At 39.6% G+C, this 20,570-nt stretch overlaps 1 protein-coding gene across 1 annotated transcript; it reads left to right on the top strand.

Annotated features, from left to right (window-relative positions):
- Positions 1-13,998: 13,998 nt before the first annotated feature.
- On the top strand, positions 13,999-19,123 carry LOC111914170 (ATP-citrate synthase beta chain protein 2). The gene is made up of 17 exons (XM_023909927.3): positions 13,999-14,226; positions 15,077-15,195; positions 15,314-15,416; positions 15,599-15,664; positions 15,843-15,966; positions 16,052-16,186; positions 16,276-16,336; positions 16,420-16,496; positions 16,581-16,736; positions 16,826-16,954; positions 17,082-17,214; positions 17,311-17,438; positions 17,534-17,639; positions 17,743-17,819; positions 18,131-18,201; positions 18,391-18,675; positions 18,818-19,123. Exons 2-17 carry the CDS (start codon positions 15,096-15,098, stop codon positions 18,891-18,893), a joined length of 1,827 nt encoding a protein of 608 aa, XP_023765695.1. The 5' UTR covers positions 13,999-14,226; positions 15,077-15,095; the 3' UTR covers positions 18,894-19,123.
- The last annotated feature ends 1,447 nt before the right edge of the window (positions 19,124-20,570 follow it).

Raw genomic sequence — 20,570 nt, forward strand, 5'->3', positions numbered from 1 at the left:
CCAATACTACCCTCCACACTTACCTGTACCTTCCCCAAGGCTCTACCTGATAACTCTAATTTGTCCCAGGACAAAACATATCTCACAGACTATCGTATAAATCAAATCATAGGCTATCCTAAGATTTGCTCAATCCCATCGAACCAGAACTCAAATCAATCATAACAAGTTGCCCTATGCAGGCATGTTATACACAAATAGAACCACATAGACTTCCAAATAAGCTCCCACCCTAGACCACAATCCACACAAGGAACAATAATAAGGCTGAATTCATCATTCTAGGGCTATGCAATCCTAAACGTATACAACTTTGAAAACATACACATAGCAAAATCCATCCAACCATCAAATTCCAAATATCAATATAGCATGGCTAACATACTGGGGGAACCACTTGAGCTCGACCGATTACGCGCATTTCACTCTCCCTTTTCAATTTTAAGAAGTTTTTAACTTTTGATTTTCGAAAAACAATTTACCATTTCCTCAGTTTGAGTTCTGACACACTCGAGAGTGTGCCCGAATCCCTCAAACCAAGGCTCTTATACCAACTTGTAACAACCCAAATTTCCAATAAAAATTTTCATTTTTAGTAACGAAATAATTTTCATAAAATATAGCATTCCATCACAGTTGTTTTCATAAATCCATGACATGAGATAAATTATTCAGCAGAGTGTCCAAACTAAAATGTCAGAGAGTGCACGTCGCGCCATCATGTCGGGCCCTTGCCCTTAGATCTTGAAGTATCTGAAAGAACCAACAAATTGTAAGCTAATGGTTAGTGAGTTTCCCATAACATACCCCACATAAACCACATAATCACATAACCATATAAACCACATATATACTATATAATCCATGCATACAAATATATAAGGATGTCGTGGACTCCCTCCAGGGTCTTACTCCAGGATGCTATGGGCTCCCCCAGGGTCTTATACCTATGTGCCATGGGCTCCCACGTATGGTCTTTAACTGGAATGTAATGGGCTCCCCCACATGGTCTGACGTCTAGCTTTCGCGGGCTCCACCTGGGCTCTTCGCATATCTAACCAATAAGGTAGTAACACTTTCACATACATGCATACTAGGCATATCCATAATGATTCCACAAAAATCATCATAACCAACTGAATGGGTCGAACTTGGTGCCTTTGACCCATTGGTATGGTGAGGAGACTCACCTCTATCTGTTGAACTCGAAAGATGCTCGCCTAACAGTCTGAAACCACGAGTGCTGAACAATAATACAATTAACCCTAAATTAGGATTAAACACAATCTGATTGAAGGACCCAATTACCTAAGCCCAAGTCCTTTCATAATGGCCCAAGAGTCTTCCCTTTGCTAATGGGCCCGAAATCCATGTCTAAATCTATTAATGGGCCACATGGCCCAATAAGGCCTAACTAAAACAACTATGGCTCCAAAACACGATATCAACCTAAAACTCTAAAAGGGAACCAAATCCAACATTGAATAAGGCCCAATAGGCTTTCAAGCCCAAACCCATCTGAGTGCTTACGCCTTGGGTACCACTCCAGTACGCTCAACGTACTAGCTCCTCAAGTCGTACGTGCAGCGTACATGCTACTACGCACGCCGTACAAGTCAGGCATGCACAAATGACCATTAAGCTCTTAATGCTTGGGATATTAACATTAAACTTTAGATCTTAGTCCATTAACACGTTCTGAGGCATAAAGTTCGCAACTTTATGCCCTTGTATGCTCCATATGTTCCCAACAACCCCTTATAACCCATTAAGACCTTTCCAAGGGTCTTAACTCATGCATGAGGTGAAAACACTCATCAACACTACATTTTTATGGTATGAATGAACTAAGGGAGCTCAGATCTATTCTTCCTAAGCTCCAGAGTTGCTAAACTCCCAAGAGATGATTCATGAACACAAAAGGGGGCAATATAGCAAACCCTAGCTCAATATAATGAATAAGATGACAAGATTAAGAATTTATACCACCAGAAGTTCCTCAAGGTGAACTAGATGCTGGATCTTAAAGCCCAATGCCACCCCAAGCTTGCTTACTAACTTCTTCTTCTTGAATAAGCTCCAAAATGGCCACCAACACACTTCTATCCTCCAAAATCACACCCTCAAAGGAAAACTGAGATAAAGGGACGAAATGAGACTCTAGAGGCTGATTAGGGTTTAGTCCCAATGACATAAGGATGTTTAAATAGGTTTCAAGTCCAAGGATTAGGGTTTTGGATATTCGTCACGTACGCCCACGTACGTGCTGACCCTCCGCGATCATCCATCTTTAGTACGCTAAGCGTACTCCTGAAGTACGTCCAACGTACTTAAGGGACCAATATGCTATACTTTTTCATTTCAAGCGTACAAATGGTATTTACCTGATTTAGAGTGTTACAGAATTGGGGAATCCACCCATGAAATCCCTTCAAAATCTTGATCCGTAAGAGGTTGCTTCTATTTGTTCATCCCATAACTACTAATGTAAAAGCAACACTATAGATCATATGGGATTTGATTTGAATCATTGATTTCATAAGTTTTATCATCTAAACACATACTAATTCCATATTTAGGAGTAGTTTAATATATATTTGTATTTGCCGATAAAAGAATTTCCATATTTGACTCCAAATCTATGAATATAGGCTAGAGTACAACTTATCATAGCCAAGGTACAACTCATACATGTACCTAGCGTTTGAATAAACCATTTCCACTACTAATTGATGGATTGAAATCCTTCAAGAATAATTTAACAAATATCATGGTGTTCTATAGAGTAATAAAACACTCCACAACTCATTTGAACTACTGGATAGAGAATTCCACCATTAATGGAGCTTGATTCTCAATATCTCAACCACGCCTTCATCAAAAGCAAATTATAATTGATTCAATGAAGGATGGGAGTTATAACACTAAAACCTTATATGAACTAACATCTAATCACCATTAAAAGCACCATCATAGGAATTGGGGTTAAAAGCCAAATTCTAGGTTCAAAATTCTAAGAGGAGATGAATATAATTATACCTCTAAATGTTAACGCAACCCTAGCTTCATAATCTCTCTAATTCTTCACCAACTAGCTCAAGATCTTCATGAGTCCATCCAAATATCTACATGAGTGCTTTCTCTCTCTCTCTCTTAAAATCGTTCCTCCTCTTCAAATGAGGAAAAAGACCTTTAACTAGCTTCTACCCATCCTTACTTGTCACTTTTGGTCCATCCCTCCTTCATTCTTACAAAAGTGACACCCATTGACTAACTTACTTACAAAACTTCTATATTCGACACTTTGACCCCAAAAACTTCATTTTAGCTAATTGGTCAATGAATAAGTCAACACTTGGTCATTAAATTTGCAAAGTGGCAAAACTAGTCTTTCTACTTACTTTTTCTACTAATTATTTCCAAACACTTATTTTATTCAATGTTTCATCATTTATACGATAAAACCTCATATTATTATTTATTTAAATTTAATTTATTTCTATTCCTAAATTTTATTTTATCACCAAAGAGGGCAAAACTCCTAGCTTGACTTTAGGACGTTACATAATTTGAGAATATTTTTATCATTTCAAAATACCGTGTTACTTTGATGTATATGTTTCTTATAGCCACTAAGCTTATAAAAATGTCTACTCAATTATGTCTGAGTCACCAATTATAAATTCATTGGAAATTAAGGTGCCTTTTGATTTCTTTTGAAACGTATATATGCATTTCAAAATCACCATATAAGGGGTTGTTTGTTTTACACTTACCCGGTCCGGTCAGAGCTGACTGCTAACTTGTTCATCAATCAGACCGTTTGATAGAGGTTAAAGTTGGATGACTCGGTCAAATTACTGACCAACATCCTGACTTGGTCCACAAGAAATTAGCCGTTGACCAAAAAAAATACTCATCACTATTTTTTTCCCATGCCCCCCTAAAATAAAAAAACACAAACATAGCAGATCGACCTCCACAGTTGCACTTTGTTCATCAATCTCTACATCTTCCAGCGTTCCTCAGCCTCTGTCGCCGAAGCCATCAACCTTTGTTGCCGTTCGTCAACTTTTGCCAGCGTTCCACAACATATATATATATATATATATATATATATATATATATATATATATATATATATATATATATATATATATATTGAAATCACTTGATTTGTATGCCATGATGTATGAAATCAGACGATTTGGTATACGAAATCCGATTGTCTCTATATGAAATCAGATTATATGTATGTGAAATCCAATTTTATATGTATAAAATCAGGTTATATGCATATGAAATCAGATTATATGCTTTTGAAATAAGAAATTTTGGAAAACATGTATATTCTTTATATGAAACCAGAACTTGTTGAAATGTTGTATGAAATTAAAATTTGTTGAAATGTCGTATGATTTAGAATATGTTGTACATGTTGGTAAAAATATGATGAAGTTATCTTTGATGCCCCATTTGTCTTACCATGAACATGAAAACCATTAGCAAGTGTGCTGTATATTATTGAATCATGCTTTACTCCATGTTTAACCATTTAAATGTATGCATCAAGTTTTACTCCAAACTTCAACATCAAACAGAAAATGGTTACTGCTTCTTACATTAAGGATTGCTTACATAAACCGCCTACAAGTATATAATTTGTTTGTTTGCTATCGTGGATTCCACTCACTTTGATGTTACCGTACACATCCCACTGCCTTTTGAGAATACGAAAAATGGAATAGGTAACCATCAAAGACTACAACAGAAAGAATCAAGACTGTGACTTTTATTATATCAGATACAAAATTAAGGGAAACTGTATTTTCATTTACTTATGTATAACAACATATTATTTTAATTTCTTCGTATTATAATATTATAATATTTCATATCCAACTTTTTTTGTTAATGTATTATTCCAATTCATAAAATTTATGGATTAGAATAATAAAAGTAATGTATGTTATGAATCAATTAGATTAAACGGAAATTAAGTAATCTAACAATTATAAATGAGGTTTTAAAAAAATAATCATCTTTTTTCAGTTTTTAAAAAATAACCACTTTCTTCGGAATAACCCTTCAGTCCTTTCTTCATTCAGATGCTTTGCAAGCCATTCCAAGGCTCCATATTGCATATCAAGATTCCCAAGGCATGTTTATCACGTAAAGTTGCAAACTTTACATGCATGCAAGGCTCTAAAGACTTAGAATATCAAATCCAAGCATGAAATGGGGTCTAACTCACAAGGAAGGGTTCATACTTGCTAAAGCTGGAAACTTTATGGACTTAAAGACCAAGATGAGCTCAGATCTGGAGTTTCAACTTTAGATCCTAACTCATACTCAAGAATGGCTACTTAATATGCTAGAAAAATCCCTAATCTTCAATAAAATGAGATCTAGAAGGACAGAAGGTCAAGGTAACGACTTGATACCTTCAAATGATGCTAAACTGAGGTAGATTTCAGATCCACACACGTTCCTTGCTTCAAGCAACTTGATCATCAAGCTCCTCTCACTAAAAACCATATCCCAAAGCTTAAATCGCACAAAAATTGGAGCACACACACAGATTAGGGTTTCTGGACTCTCAAGAGGCTGTAAGGGAGGCTAAGGGGGCAATGATCCTTTAAATAGGGTGCAAAACCCCAAAAATCAGGTTTTCATCCTTCAGATCCTACTCGTCGAGTCCTATCTTGTACTCGACGAGTATGTCACTTAAACACGTGGCCAAATCCGCTTCTACTCGACGAGTCAGGGCAGCCATCTCGTCAAGTAGACCTTGCAAACTATGACAATTAAAGCCATAAAATTAATACCTGAGAATCGGGGCATTACAGTTCTCCCCCACTTGAACTAGACTTCGTCCTTGAAGTCCGATGCGGTGAACAACTACGGATAGTGCTTCCGCATCTTCGCCTCCGGCTCCCACGTCCACTCAGACCCTCTTCGGTGCTCCCACTGTACCTTTACCAAAGGTATCTCCTTGTTCCGCAGAACCTTCACCTTCCTCTCTAGTATAGCCACGAGCCTCTCCACGTAATTCAGGCGCTCATCGACCTGAATATCATCCAACGACACCACTTCCTCTTGATCCACAACATACTTTCGCAATTGCGAAACGTGAAAGGTGATGTGGATCCGACTGAGCTCCTCTGGTAGCTCTAACCTGTATGCCACCTTGCCAACTCTGGAAACGATCCTGAACAGCCCCAATGTATCAGGGACCCAATTTCCCCCTCTTCCCGAAGCGGATCACACCCTTCCAGGGCGAGACCTTCAGGAGTACCATGTCACCGACCTGAAACTCTAACTCAGATCGGCGTCTGTCGGCGTAACTCTTCTGTTGACTCTGAGCGGTCTGCAGCCGCTGTCTAATCTGCTAAATTTTCTCAGTAGTCTGTAAGACTACCTCCGTCCGCCCCCATCATCCCGTGTCCAACCTCACCCCAACAAACCGGGGTGCGACATTTTCATCCATACAACAGCTCAAAAGGTAGGGCGCCAATGCTGGAATAATATCTGTTGTTGTAAGCGAACTCCGCAAGGGGTAGGTGGGAATCCCAACTCCCAACGAAGTCAATGACACACGCCCTCAACATGTCTTCGAGGGTCTGAATGGTCCGCTCGCTCTGACCGTCGGCCTGCGAATGAAATGTTGTGCTAAAATGCAGTCGTGTGCCCAGTTCCTTGTGGAACTTCTACCAGAAATGGGAGGTAAATCTAACATCTCGGTCGGAAACAATGGAGACCGGACCCCCGTGGCGAGCGATGATCTCGCGGACATACACGTCGGCCAACTTCTCGACCGATGAACTCTCCCGTATAGCCAAGAAATTGGCACTCTTTGTCAATCGATCCACGATGACCCATATAGCATCAAAACCCTTCGTCGTCCTCAACAGCTTGGTAATGAAGTCCATCATGATCTGTTCCCATTTCCACATGGGAATCTCCAGGGGCTGCAGCGTGCCATGCGGCCTCTGATGCTCGACCTTGACCATCCTACAGGTCAAGCACTTCTCGACATACCAAGTGATTTCTCACTTCATGCACGACCACCAGTAACTCAAGCTCAAGTCCCAATACATTTTAGTGGCCCCCGGGTGAATGGAAAAGTGAGACTTGTGTGCCTCCTCCATCACTGTCTGCCTGACCCCACCAACTATCCTGCATAACCCGGGTGTTCTCAACCCTAATCCTTTCCAGTTTCCAGTTCTCCGGTCGCATGCCCTAAACCTGAGCATCCCTGATCAAACTCACAAGCGGAGAATCCACTGCTATCCTCATACATACCGCTGGGGTGGAAGACCCAACTGACTTGCGGCTTAGAGCGTCCGCCACTACATTCGATTTACCAGGGTGGTAAAGGATCTCACAGTCGTAGTCCTTGACTACATCCAACCACCTACGTTGTCTCAAGTTCAGGTTCGGCCGATCCATGACATGTCTCAGGCTCTTGTGATCCATGTATGTGGTACAACAGACCCCATAGAGGTAATATCTCCAAATCTTGAGAGTGAATACCACCGGTCCCAACTCCAGATCATGAGTAGGGTATCTCGTCTCATGCCACTTTAGCTGCCGCGACGCGTAGGGTATCACATGTCCTCTCTGCATTAGGACCGCCCCCAACCCTGTGATAGATGCATCACAGAACACCACAAAATCCTCAACTCCCTCCGGGAGAGTCAAAACTAGAGCCTCGCACAAACATTGTCGGAGGGTTTCAAACGCCCTCTACTACTTTGGGACCCACCGGAAATCCACCCCCTTCCTCGTCAGACGAGTGAGGGGTACTGCAATCTTGGAGAAATCCCGTATGAATCTCCGGTAGTACCCTGATTACCCCCGAGAACTCCTGATGTATGAAGGAGATCTCGACACCTCCCACTGCATGGCTGCCTCGATTTTGGCTGGGTCAATCAAAATCCCCTCTTGGTTAACGAGATATCCGAGGAACTGGACCTCTCGTAACCAAAACTCACACTTTGAGAACTTAGCATACGATCATTCCCATCTCAGAACTCCCAACAACTCCCTGATCAGGTGCTCCTCGTGCTGCTCTCGGGTCTTGGAATACACAAAGATATCATCTATAAACACGATGACCGAGAGGGCAAGCATCGGTCCGCAAACCCGATTCATCAGGTCCATAAATATTGATGGCGCGTTGGTGAGCCCAAACGGCATCACCACAAACTCGTAATGTCCATAACGAGTCCGAAACGTGGTCTTCTCCTCGTCCTCCTCTCTGACCCGGACCTGATGATACCCAGACCTCAAGTCTATATTGGAAAACCAAAATGTGCCCTGCAACTGATCAAAGAGATCATCTATCCTCGGGAGTGGATAATGGTTCTTCACCGCTAACTTATTCAGCTCCCTATAATCAATGCACATCCGGTGAGAACCGTCCTTCCTGACGAAGAGTATCGACGCTCCCCATGGGGAACTGCTCGGACGAATGAACTGCTTGCCCGACAGTTCCTACAGTTGCGATGACAGTTCCTGCATCTATGGTGGCGCCAATCAGTACGGTGCCTTGGTGATAGGGGCCGCACCCGACACTAGGTTGATCCGAAACTTGACCTGCCTCTCCGGAGGTATCCCTAGAAACTCCTCCGAGAATACATCGACAAACTCCCTGACTACTGGAACCTCTGGAACTGAAATCTGATCCATGGCTCGCGTATCCACCACATACGCTAGATAACCCGCTCACCCGTGTTGGATATACTGTCAAGCCCTGGCAGCTGAAACAAACCCTGATCCCACTCTGGTTCCCTCGCCATATACAATCAGTTCTCCCCCACTTGGGGTCTGAACAACCACCCACTGACCCTCACAATCAATCATGGCACCGAATCGACTAAGCCAGTCCATCCCCACAATCACGCACACCTCCCCCATGGGAATCGGAATCAAGTTTATCGAGAAGGATACTCCGAAGATCTCCAACTCACATCCTTGATAGACCGAAGAAGCAGAAACCTTGTGTTCATTGGCAATAGAGACTCGCAACGGACACTCTAACTCGCCTACTGGCACACTGAACTCCCTACTAAATGTCTGAGATATATATGAGCGACTCGCCCCCGAGTCAAATAAAATCCAAGCAACCTAATCACAGGTACAATAGATAAGCATAAAACAGATATAATAAAAGAAATAGAGGATAGAAACATACTAGTAACCACGTCCGGTGCTGCCCTGGCCTCCTTGGCTGTAAGCTGGAAGGCATGCCCTTGAGCCTTTGGAGGCTCTACCTTAACTGGCCTCCCATCTGAAATCCTCAATGTAGCCAGCGCTGGAGCCTGCACCGGCTTGGGTGCTAGTAGAGGACATTGGGCCTTCATATGGCCCACCTGATCACAATGGTAACAAAGTCTGACTCCGGGAGTCGGAGTCTGCTGCATGTAGTCCCGAGCCAGATGGCCTTGCCTGCCACATCGATGGCACCCACTCCCTGATCGGCACGTCCCTGAATGAGCCATTCTGCACTTTCCACAAGTGCGGCCTGGCTGTCCCCCAGTCCTAGTATCATCAGTCTTAGACCGCTTTGGCGTCGGCTGGGGCTGTGTTGGGGCTTGCCGCTGCTCCCTCAACTGCAACTCAATCTCCAATTCACGATGCCTCGCGGCCTCCTATAACTCCAGAAGAGTATCACATTGCTGGGTAGACACAAACTGTCGGATGTCAGTCTTGAACATTGCTCAGATAACGTGTCATATAAGCCTGCTCGGAAGCAAACTCCAGGCAGAACATCGCCCTCTCTGTGAACATGCGGGCGATCTCCATCACCGACTCCCCGTCCTGTCTCATACTCAAAAACTCCTGAGCCAATCGTTCCCGCTCAACCTGTGGGATGTAACGAGCACGGAACATATCCCTAAACTGCTCCTAAGTAACGACAGCTCTTTGATCATCCGTGTACGACCTAGTCGTCAATCTCCACCAGTCCTTGGCTCCGGACCTCAATAGGTTCATGGCACACCTGACCTTCTGGTCAGTAGGACACGAGCAAGTAAAGAAACACCTTTCCACATTAGAAACCCACCTCATGGTTTTGATGGGGTCCTGAGTCCCATCGAAAGTAGGGGTTTCGTGTTATCAAAGTCCCTGTACTGGAAGCCCCGATTGGCTCCTACTCCTCCTCCTGTCGCTGTTACAGTTGATGCAGCTGTAGCGGCAGCCGTCTCTGCAAGGGTTGCGTATCATTCGTCGAAATACTCAACCATGGCGGTCTTAATATACTAAAACATCTCTGGCAGCTGTGCTCGCAACAAAGTGGCAACCTCATCGTGCAGGATCTCTTGAATCCTGGCGTCTAGCTCATCTGTCCCCATCTGCACCACAATCTCAGGTGTTGCTGGCCCATCCTGGCCTCTGTCTCCTGATCTTGATCTAGACCCAGTCACAAAGCGTCTCGTCATCACCATTCTCAAAACATACCAAAAGATATCAAATGATCCACATAATAACATGGGACAAACTTCCAACTAAACCCTAAGGGTTGTGACTTCCTTGCTACGCGTATGGGTCCTATGCTTTCAGTAGTACGTGCCCATACTACCTTCCACACCTATCCATATATGTCTCAAGTATCACCACAACACCCTAATATACATACACCCGGTGGTCGCTCAACCTCACTCCTAGAGGAAGGCTAACTGTCTCACAATTGACCTACCAGCCTCACACAACCCACCCATCCATGAAACTTCCACCAACCCTGCAGCACTAGTGTATGCTAGGCATACATAACGCTGGACCCTACAGACTTTTGAATATCTGATCCTACCCTAAGTCCCTAATCAACAAGAATAGAACATAAGGCCAAATCAACATTCTCAGGCTATAAGATCTTAATTATGTATAACCATGATGCATACACTAAACAACTACAGTAATGATGTCAATCTCATATAAAGGAAACCCTAGGTTAGCAGACATCATGTAATTAGGTAGTTCTAACATGCAATTCTTGAAGATCCCTAGCCTAGCACTAGCGTGCTGTTCTAACATATCACATAACTAAATAACTGTATGGTATTTTGAGGTCTACTTATTGGCTCCGACTTATCGTACACCTTGCATCCTCCTTTACTTATTTTGAAAACCATTTAGAAACCATTTTGAAAATCTTTTCTTGATTTGAGACTGGATTCACACGAATGTTCATCTAATTCACTCAAACAAGGCTCTGATACCAACTTGTAACACCCATAAAAAAAATCATGCCAAATTTGAACTTTTAAAAACATTTCAAACCATTAAATCATTACAAACTTGTTTTCAAAATGTATAATATCATAGTTATCCCAGAAACATAAACAAAACATGAGGAGCTGTACGATCACGCCTTTGCCTTGCCGCAATCCCCTGATGTACCTGAAACACTAAACTGAAACTGTAAGCCATAAAGCTTAGTGAGTTCCCCCAAAATACCCATACTCATGGCAATACACATATAATCATAAACAACATACTATGGGTCCAATCAACCATCAGGTTGGAATATCCTAGGCCCTCAACCATCCGGTTGGAATGCCAACCTACTATGGGTCCAATCATCCTCAGGATAGAATACCCCAGACCCACAACCAACAAGTTGGAATGCCCACATACTATGAGTCCAATCATCCTCGGGATGGAATACTCACGACCCACAACCAATAGGTTGGAATACCCAGGTCTATTGGCTTTCGCACAGAACAAATAAGCCTCAACCGCCAACAAACATGTGCACATATAACAGATAATCACATAACCGTCTATAGACAAACAACCGATCTAACATATCATAACAACATAAAAACATCCTATCTACCAGGGTACTGATCTAACGGATCATAACAGCATATAACATCCTATCTACCAGGATACCGATCTAACGGATCATAGCAACATATAACATCCTATCTATCAGGATACTGATCTAACGGATCATAACAACATATACATCCTATTCACCAGGATACCGATCTAACATATCATACTAGCATAACATATCTGGATAACAATCTAAAAAGGGCCAACCTTGGTGCCTTAGACCCTTGAGTATAGTGAGGAAAACTCACCTCTCAACCGTCGACTCGAAATGATAAGCTCAAACTCTCGGATCACCGCCACAAACTCCACCGCCTATATTCACCATAGAACTATATTCATGAGTTTCCAATTTCCCAAAATGCCCCAGAAGTTAACTAGTCAACTCTTGGTCAAAGTCAAAGTCAATGGTCAAGGTCAACAGTCCATGTTGACTCGACTCGTCGAGTGCAGTTCACCGAATCGTTGAGTGCAGTTCACCAACTCGTCGAGTCCTTCCAGAACTCGAGTAGTCGTGAAATCCCCCATTGACTCATCGAGATTCACTGCAACTCTCCGAGTCCATGCATGTCCAATGTCGGGGAAACCCTAGCTGACTCGCCGAGTCCATGTAGAAGTCCTTGCACAACAATCGTCATCGGACTCGCTGAGTTGACCATGCAACTCACCGAGTCCCTTCAATCCTTTCTTCATTCAGATGCTTTGCAAGCCATTCCAAGGCTCCATATTGTAGATCAAGCTTCCCAAGGCATGTTTATCACGTAAAGGTGTAAACTTTACGTGCATGCAAGGCTCTAAAGACTTAGAATATCAAATCCAAGCTTGAAATGGGGTCTAACTCACAAGGAAGGGTTCATACTTGCTAAAGCTGGAAACTTTATGGACTTAAAGACCACGATGAGCTCAGATCTGGAGTTACAACTTCAGATCCCAGCTCATACTCAAGAATGGCTACATAATATGCTAGAAAAATCCCTAATCTTCAACAAAATGAGATCTAGAAGGAAAGAAGGTCAAGGTAACGACTTGATACCTTCAAATGATGCTAAACTGAGGTAGATTTCAGATCCACACACGTTCCTTGCTTCAAGCTACTTGATCTTTGAGCTCCTCTCACTAAAAACCACCTCTTAAAGCCTAAATCACACAAAAATTGGAGCACCCACACGGATTAGGGTTTCTGGACTCTCAGGAGTTTGTAAGGGAAGCTAAGGGGGGCAAATGATTCTTTAAATAAGGTGCAAAACCCCGGAAAATTAGGGTTTCATCCTCCAGCTCCTACTCGTTGAGTCCTATCTTGGACTCGACGAGTAGGTCACTTAAACACGTGGCCAAATCTGCTTCGACTTGACGAGTCAGGGCATCAAACTCGTTGATTAGACCTTGCAAACTATGAAAATTAAAGCCATAAAATTAATACCTAAGAGTCGGGGCGTTACATCCTAATTCCCTGGAATTATACTAATGAGGTGCAAGATAGGATTTTTAAATGGTGTGGGGTTCGAAATAGAAGATTCTCAAATGTCAGGGATTTCATTGATTATGCGGCTCTTAGGGGAAATTGCCCAGAAAGAAAGGGATTCTAAGCTTGGTGTTTTATTGTCTTTTGTGGAACATTTGGTTGGTCATAAACGACAAGTATTTCAACAAAATTGATGCACTCGAGACGTAAATCGCTGACAACATTATCTCTACTTCCTATTTTAGGTGTAAGCATAGAACTAATCTTGATTGTGGAACATGGACTGACCTGTGCATTTCACCATTTTCTCATCTTTCTTTGTAACTTTGTAACTTTGTTCCTTTGTTATATTTCTATTGTTTTCTCTTATTGTAAAGGTACTTTGCCTCGTGTTAGTTTCTTATTTGCAAGTGCCTTTTATAATATTAATTTCCGTTTCAAAAAAATAAAAAATGAAAATGGTTGGATTTCTTAATTTCCCTGTATATTAAACTTATAAATGATTTTTTTTAATAAAAAGAATAAATAAATAAGTAAGATAACATAATAAATAAAGGATCTCGTCGTATATTGATACTAGTTAACAACGTTATTAATTTAGCGTGGCGAAGTAAATTGTTGAAACTTGAAAGGTATTTGGACCTAAATATCTACACCGGTCAATTTGGAACGTCTACAACCCACCAAACCAACAACCAGCCACCCCTCTCTCTCTCTCTCTCTCTGGTTAGTATACCTATACATACAAAACATGAATCTATATACAATTAAATATTTATGTCGAATCACTGAATCCATGACCCCATATCTCCAAATCCTCTTATATATATAGCACACCCATTTGTATTCTTCACACTTCATTGCTCGTCTCGATAAACCCACTCACGCATTTGACGTGTTTCAACAAATTCTTACATACCAAGGTAAACCCACACTCCAATTCCCTCTCTTTCTTTCTCTCTCTGTGTTCTATGATTCCGATTCTTCTCTAATTTCTTGAAACTTGATAAAAGATCCGGCATTTGTTGTGTTTTGCAAATCAATTCGGTTCAACTCATCTATGTTTTTACTAGATTCAGTCCATTGTGTGATTTGATTTGTTGGTTTTGCGGAGAAATTAGAGGTTTTAGAAAACTTCACTTAAGTTTGATCTGTAGATCTGGTTTTTACTGTTGAATTAGGTAGGGTTTTATGTTTAAGTATTGAAATCGGATGTTCTCAGACCTGTAGATCAGGATCAGTTCTTTAATCACTGGATACTGAATCAAACTTGTCGTTTTATCATATGATCTGATTTGGTGATCGATCCACTTGAAGCTCAGCTAATTGGGTTAGATTCAGAAAAAAATGTTATTCTGATTTCGAAACCTAGTGGGACCCACATGGAATGTACCATCTGCCTTACTGCTTTTACATTTAATGCTCTTTAAATTTGCTGTATTAAGTTCATTTTTCACAACTTCTCACTCTCACAGATTTTTTTAATGGTATACAACAATTCATTGCATCTGTAGTTGTGTCACAAGCATTTATATCATAAAGACCCAAAAATGGGTTAATTCGTTATCTGTCATTTTATGAACATTGAAGAAAAGGGCACACAGTACCCCACAATAGAGCAGGAATTTGGGGGTATCTGTATTGGCGATTCTGGATTTTTCTACCGGACTATGCACAACATGAACATGTTTTTATTTCTTTTCTTTTAATTTAAAAAAGAAATCCTTCTTTTATGTCAAATTGATAACTTTTTTGCTTATTTTGTATTTACAGGTGTTTTTGAACAAGCACCATGGCGACAGGGCAACTTTTCTCCCGTACAACACAAGCGTTGTTCTATAATTACAAGCAGTTGCCAATTCAGCGCATGCTTGATTTCGACTTCCTTTGTGGTATGTGAAATTACCTTTATACCCTCATACCCAATTCAGTAGAGAATTTATTGTTGCTTTTTATGTTAGCAAGGTTTAAGCTTTTAACTAATCTTTATGAAACTTTTAAATCAAATAGGGAGGGAAACGCCTTCAGTTGCTGGAATCATTAACCCTGGCGCTGAGGGATTTCAGAAACTATTTTTTGGCCAAGAAGAGATTGCAATTCCAGTTCATTCCACGTATGTCATCTTTGTCAATATGATTATCAAATTTGAATATGATTCAATTTTGTACAGTTGAAATATGATGCTAAAGAAGTATTTGAGAAATGGAATAGATAATAAATGAGGGTAAATCTGTAAAAAAAAAAGTTAGGATCTAACCCTCACTTTCTCTATTAAATCGTTCTATGCTTTTGCAGTGTTGAAGCTGCTTGTGCTGCGCATCCTACTGCAGATGTATTTATAAATTTCGCATCCTACAGAAGGTCAGTTTTAATTTTTAAGTTTTTTTTTTTTTTTTTTTTTATATCATTCTTAAACCTCAGTGCCAATTTGACTTAAAAATTACAAAATTTATATTTAATAAAAGTTTTCAAGTTACAAGAAGTAATAATATTGATTATTCCCCCACAAATGTTTTTTGTTTTCCTTATTTTACAACAGTGCTGCTGCTTCATCCAATCTTGCCCTCAAACAGCCCACCATCAGAGTTGTGGCCATTATAGCTGAAGGTGTTCCTGAATCTGACACCAAGGAATTGATTGCATACGCAAGATCAAACAACAAGGTAAATGAAATGAAATGGGACCCACATTCTAAATTTTCATTTTCAACATATAAATATATATATATTAACAGTAATGATTTTGCAGGTTGTTATTGGGCCAGCAACTGTTGGTGGTATTCAAGCTGGAGCTTTCAAGATTGGTGACACTGCAGGAACAATTGATAACATTATTCAATGCAAACTTTACAGGCCTGGATCTGTTGGATTTGTCTCCAAATCTGTATGTTCTTTCTCATTTGTGTAATTACGTTTTCGTCCTTTCAAAGTGTTCATGGAGAAAATATGACTCTATGATTTGTTAAACTTCAGGGAGGCATGTCAAATGAGTTGTACAACACAATTGCGCGTGTCACGGATGGACTTTATGAAGGTAGAAAGATAAACATGAAAACTTTATTTTACATCTGTTACTGTCAGTCAGTCTGTCAGATGCTAAAAATACCGGTTTTGTAGGTATTGCAATTGGAGGAGATGTTTTTCCAGGTTCTACTCTTTCGGATCATGTTTTGCGGTTTAACAACATTCCTCAGGTAGGTTGACATAGTAGTAAATTACCGTTTTACCCTCTTTTGCAATAAGCACAACACTTAACGTGTTTATTTGGGAAAATTCAGATCAAAATGATTGTTGTGCTTGGGGAACTTGGTGGGCGAGATGAGTACTCTTTAGTTGAAGCTCTTAAAGCTGGAAAAATCAATAAGCCAGTATGTGCTTGGGTCAGTGGAACTTGTGCCCGTCTTTTCAAGTCTGAAGTCCAATTTGGGCATGCGGTAATCCTCTTACCTTTCTTTGAAGGGTAGAATCGTAATTTCCCTTTATTTATCCGTTTTTTATTTAAATGTTTTGTCAATTATATCAGGGGGCTAAAAGTGGAGGTGAAATGGAGTCTGCACAAGCTAAAAACCAAGCTCTTATGGATGCCGGTGCCATTGTCCCAACATCATATGAATCATTTGAAACCTCCATCAAGGAAACATTCGCCAAATTGGTATTATATATGTTTTTTTTTTTAACACTTTTTAGGGCTATTTTCGTCAATTTCCATCTTTTCAACTCATGTCTTGTCTTATGGATTTTTGTTCCATAAATTGACTTTTTTGGGGTGTTTTTTTCAGGCGGAAGAGGGAAAGATTAGTCCTGTTAAGGAGATCACGCCTCCCCAAATCCCGGAGGATCTTAACTCTGCAATCAAGAGCGGGAAAGTACGAGCACCGACTCATATTATTTCCACCATCTCCGACGACAGAGGTAAAATACCAACCGATGTAAAATGACCATTTTGCCCCCATCACTTACTTCTTTTCCCGCTAGTGTTTAAAGATTATTTTTTTTCTGAATTTTTAGGTGAAGAGCCATGCTATGCTGGCGTACCGATGTCTTCCATTATTGAAAAAGGAATGGGAGTCGGTGATGTCATTTCACTTTTATGGTTCAAACGCAGTCTTCCTCGCTACTGCACACAATTCATCGAGGTTTGTTGTTGTTTTTTTCTTTAAAAAAAAGAAACTTTTATTTATATTTTGTAATTCTATCTCATTTATTTGTTATAATATAATTTATTCACCAGATTTGTATCATGTTATGTGCCGATCATGGGCCGTGTGTCTCCGGTGCTCACAACACCATTGTAACCGCTAGGGCAGGAAAAGATCTCGTATCCAGCCTTGTTTCCGGTACTTCACTTTGAACCAAAATTTTCCAAGTTTTATAAAAAAAATAATAATGATAGGATTGTTATAAAATATTGAGTTATTTAATTTCTGATTTGTGAAACAGGTTTGCTGACTATTGGTCCACGTTTTGGTGGTGCTGTTGATGATGCTGCTCGATACTTCAAAGATGCTTACGATAGGGTGAGTCGAGTTCAGGGATTTGGATTCCGTACCTAATTATATATTATAAGAGTATATTACAAGAACGGTCCTTGGGTTTCACAACATTTTGCAATTTAGGGACCTAAACTTTCAATATGTTTTTAATTTTGGTCCTTATTAGTTATTTCCTTTCAACTTTGGGACCTTTTGGATGAGCGTTAATTTCAAATATTTTGAGAAACTCAAGGACCATTCTTGTAGTTTATTTTAAATATAAAGGAAAACACGAAATAAGGACAAAGTGTTCGAGATCTTAATTTTTTTAATTTGTGTTTTCTTTTTCTCAACAGAAACTTTCACCATATGAGTTTGTTGAAAGTATGAAAAAGAAGGGTATTCGAGTGCCCGGAATTGGTCACAGGTACTTTATTTATAGAACAGGTTGTACTGTATTTGACATGCCCAAGAATGAGACAAAAGTTGCAATTTTTTGTCTCACCTAAAATGATGGGACTCAATCTCGTCTTTGAAAAGACATAAATGCCCTAGAAAGCTTGTTTACTATGATTCCCTAATTTAATAATGTGTGTTTGGTGGTTGTAAAAAAAAGGATCAAGAGAGGGGATAACAGAGATAAGAGAGTGGAGCTACTACAACTATTTGCACGAACAAATTTCCCATCAACAAAGTACATGGAATATGCGGTTGAAGTGGAAACATACACTCTCTCAAAAGCAAACAACTTAGTGATGAATGTTGATGGTGCCATTGGTACCCTTTTCTTGGATCTTCTTGCGGGTAGCGGTCTCTTCACCAAACAAGAAATCGATGAGATTGTCAGCATCGGTTACCTCAACGGTCTCTTTGTCTTGGCACGTTCCATTGGTCTCATCGGGTAAGTCAACTTCCATTTCAATTACAAGAAATAGCAACATACTTTCATTTGTCGTTAAATTAACGACAAAGTTTGTACATTGTGCATTATTGTTTGTATTTTGTCTATGATGAATGAATGCTGATGTTTTGAAAATTTGTAGGCATACGTTTGACCAGAAGAGGTTGAAGCAACCACTATACCGTCACCCATGGGAAGATGTTCTTTACACCAAGTGATTCTTCTGTGTTGTATTGTAATAGTAATACTAATGCATCATTGTTGGATGTATTTCCTTTTGTTTGTTTGTATCATTTAGCTTATGGCTTTATATTTCGATTGTTATGTGGAGGGAGTCTTGAGTCTTGTTTCGGAACTTTACAAAAAATAACACAATCATATGGAGCATTTTTCATTCTCTTGTAATAGTTTCCTTGTAATTGTTAATGATATCTTTGTTTCTGTTGAATGAGTGAAGATCTATAAAAGCGTAAGTATTTCAAAATCAAAATTATCAGAATTAAATATTCACATTCGATTTCTTTTTATCAAAGTATAATATTAATGATGTTAAAGTGTTGGGTCTTTGGAAGCGGAGTCATTTCCCGGAGTCATCTTTTGAATTTACTGATACATGTCGACATGTAATTTCTTCACTACTTTGTTCCTTTCACTTTTTCAGGAACACGCTAAATAATAACCTATAAATATGGAAACCAAATTAAAAGCAAATAACTGGAGGTACAATGCTATAATATGGTAGATTTATGAAGTACAATGCCCCAATGGTTAAAAGTGATTAAAAATATAATGGTGTGATAGTAAAAAATGGAAGTATGATGCTATATTAAAGAAATAGTTGGAAGTATATTGCTATTAAGGCATTATTGTACTTTAATCACCTATAAATATGAAAATTAAGCAATAACAAACAAGTGGAAGAACTATGCTATAATAGCTCAAGTTTTTATAGTACAATGTCTTAATAGGAAAAGGCTAAAGGTCCAATGTTGTAAGAAAAAAATGAAAGTGGTATGGTATAATAGAAAAATAAATGAAAATACATTGCTACTAAGGCATTATACTTCTTTAATCACCTACAGATATGAAAACAAATTTGTAGAAAATAAATAGAAGTACAATGCTATAATATGGTAGATATATCAAGAACAATGCCTTAATAGGAAACGCCTGAAAATGTAATGTTGTAATAAAAAAATCAAATTACGATGATATAATAAAAAATAAATGAATATACTTTGTACAATCAAGAAATAATTGTGTATGATGGTCTTTAGTAAATATATCAACACTCCCCCTCAGTTTGAGCAGGGGGTTCAAAAATGATTAAACTGTTTCTACAATCAAGAAATAATTGTGTATGATGGTCTTTAGTAAATATATCAACAAACTAATGTGCACATGGAACATGTAACACATGCACTTGACCAATGGCACTGCGTTCCCTAACAAAATGTAAGTCTATTTCCACATGTTTGGTTCTTTGGTATTGGATCGGGTAAGAAGCCAAGTACATGGCACTGACATCATCACATAAGACAACCATAGTATGAGATAAAGAACATGAAAGCTCAAGTAGGATGTTTCATAGCCATGCAACTTCAGCAACGACATTCGTTACCCTCGTACTTGGTGTGACATCCCCAAAATCACGGCCAGAAAAGACCGATTTTGTTTATGGTTTATAAAAATCAGAGTACTTTATTTTATAAAAAAAAGTTGCGGAATTTGTTCCCAGAAAAACATGGTAAATACGTTATTAAAACATTTTCGAAGAAACATATTTATTTCATTTTAAAACGTTTGGGATGTCATCGTTAATACCGAAACATAAGCATAAACAGAACTTACAATGATTTACACTAGTGATCTACATCTCTTTTAAATCTCTCAGT

This window comes from Lactuca sativa, chromosome 6 (assembly GCF_002870075.4).
Source record: "Lactuca sativa cultivar Salinas chromosome 6, Lsat_Salinas_v11, whole genome shotgun sequence".
Classification (NCBI taxonomy): Eukaryota; Viridiplantae; Streptophyta; class Magnoliopsida; order Asterales; family Asteraceae; genus Lactuca; species Lactuca sativa.

What these genes read in the sequence shown, in the direction of transcription:
- LOC111914170 (XM_023909927.3), top strand. Translation starts at nt 15,096, where the DNA reads ATGGCGACAGGGCAACTTTTCTCCCGTACAACACAAGCGTTGTTCTAT. An exon ending in TGATTTCGACTTCCTTTGTG is followed by an intron (nt 15,196 to 15,313) that starts GTATGTGAAATT and finishes TAAATCAAATAG; the next exon opens with GGAGGGAAACGCCTTCAGTT. An exon ending in GTGCCCGGAATTGGTCACAG is followed by an intron (nt 18,202 to 18,390) that starts GTACTTTATTTA and finishes TGTAAAAAAAAG; the next exon opens with GATCAAGAGAGGGGATAACA.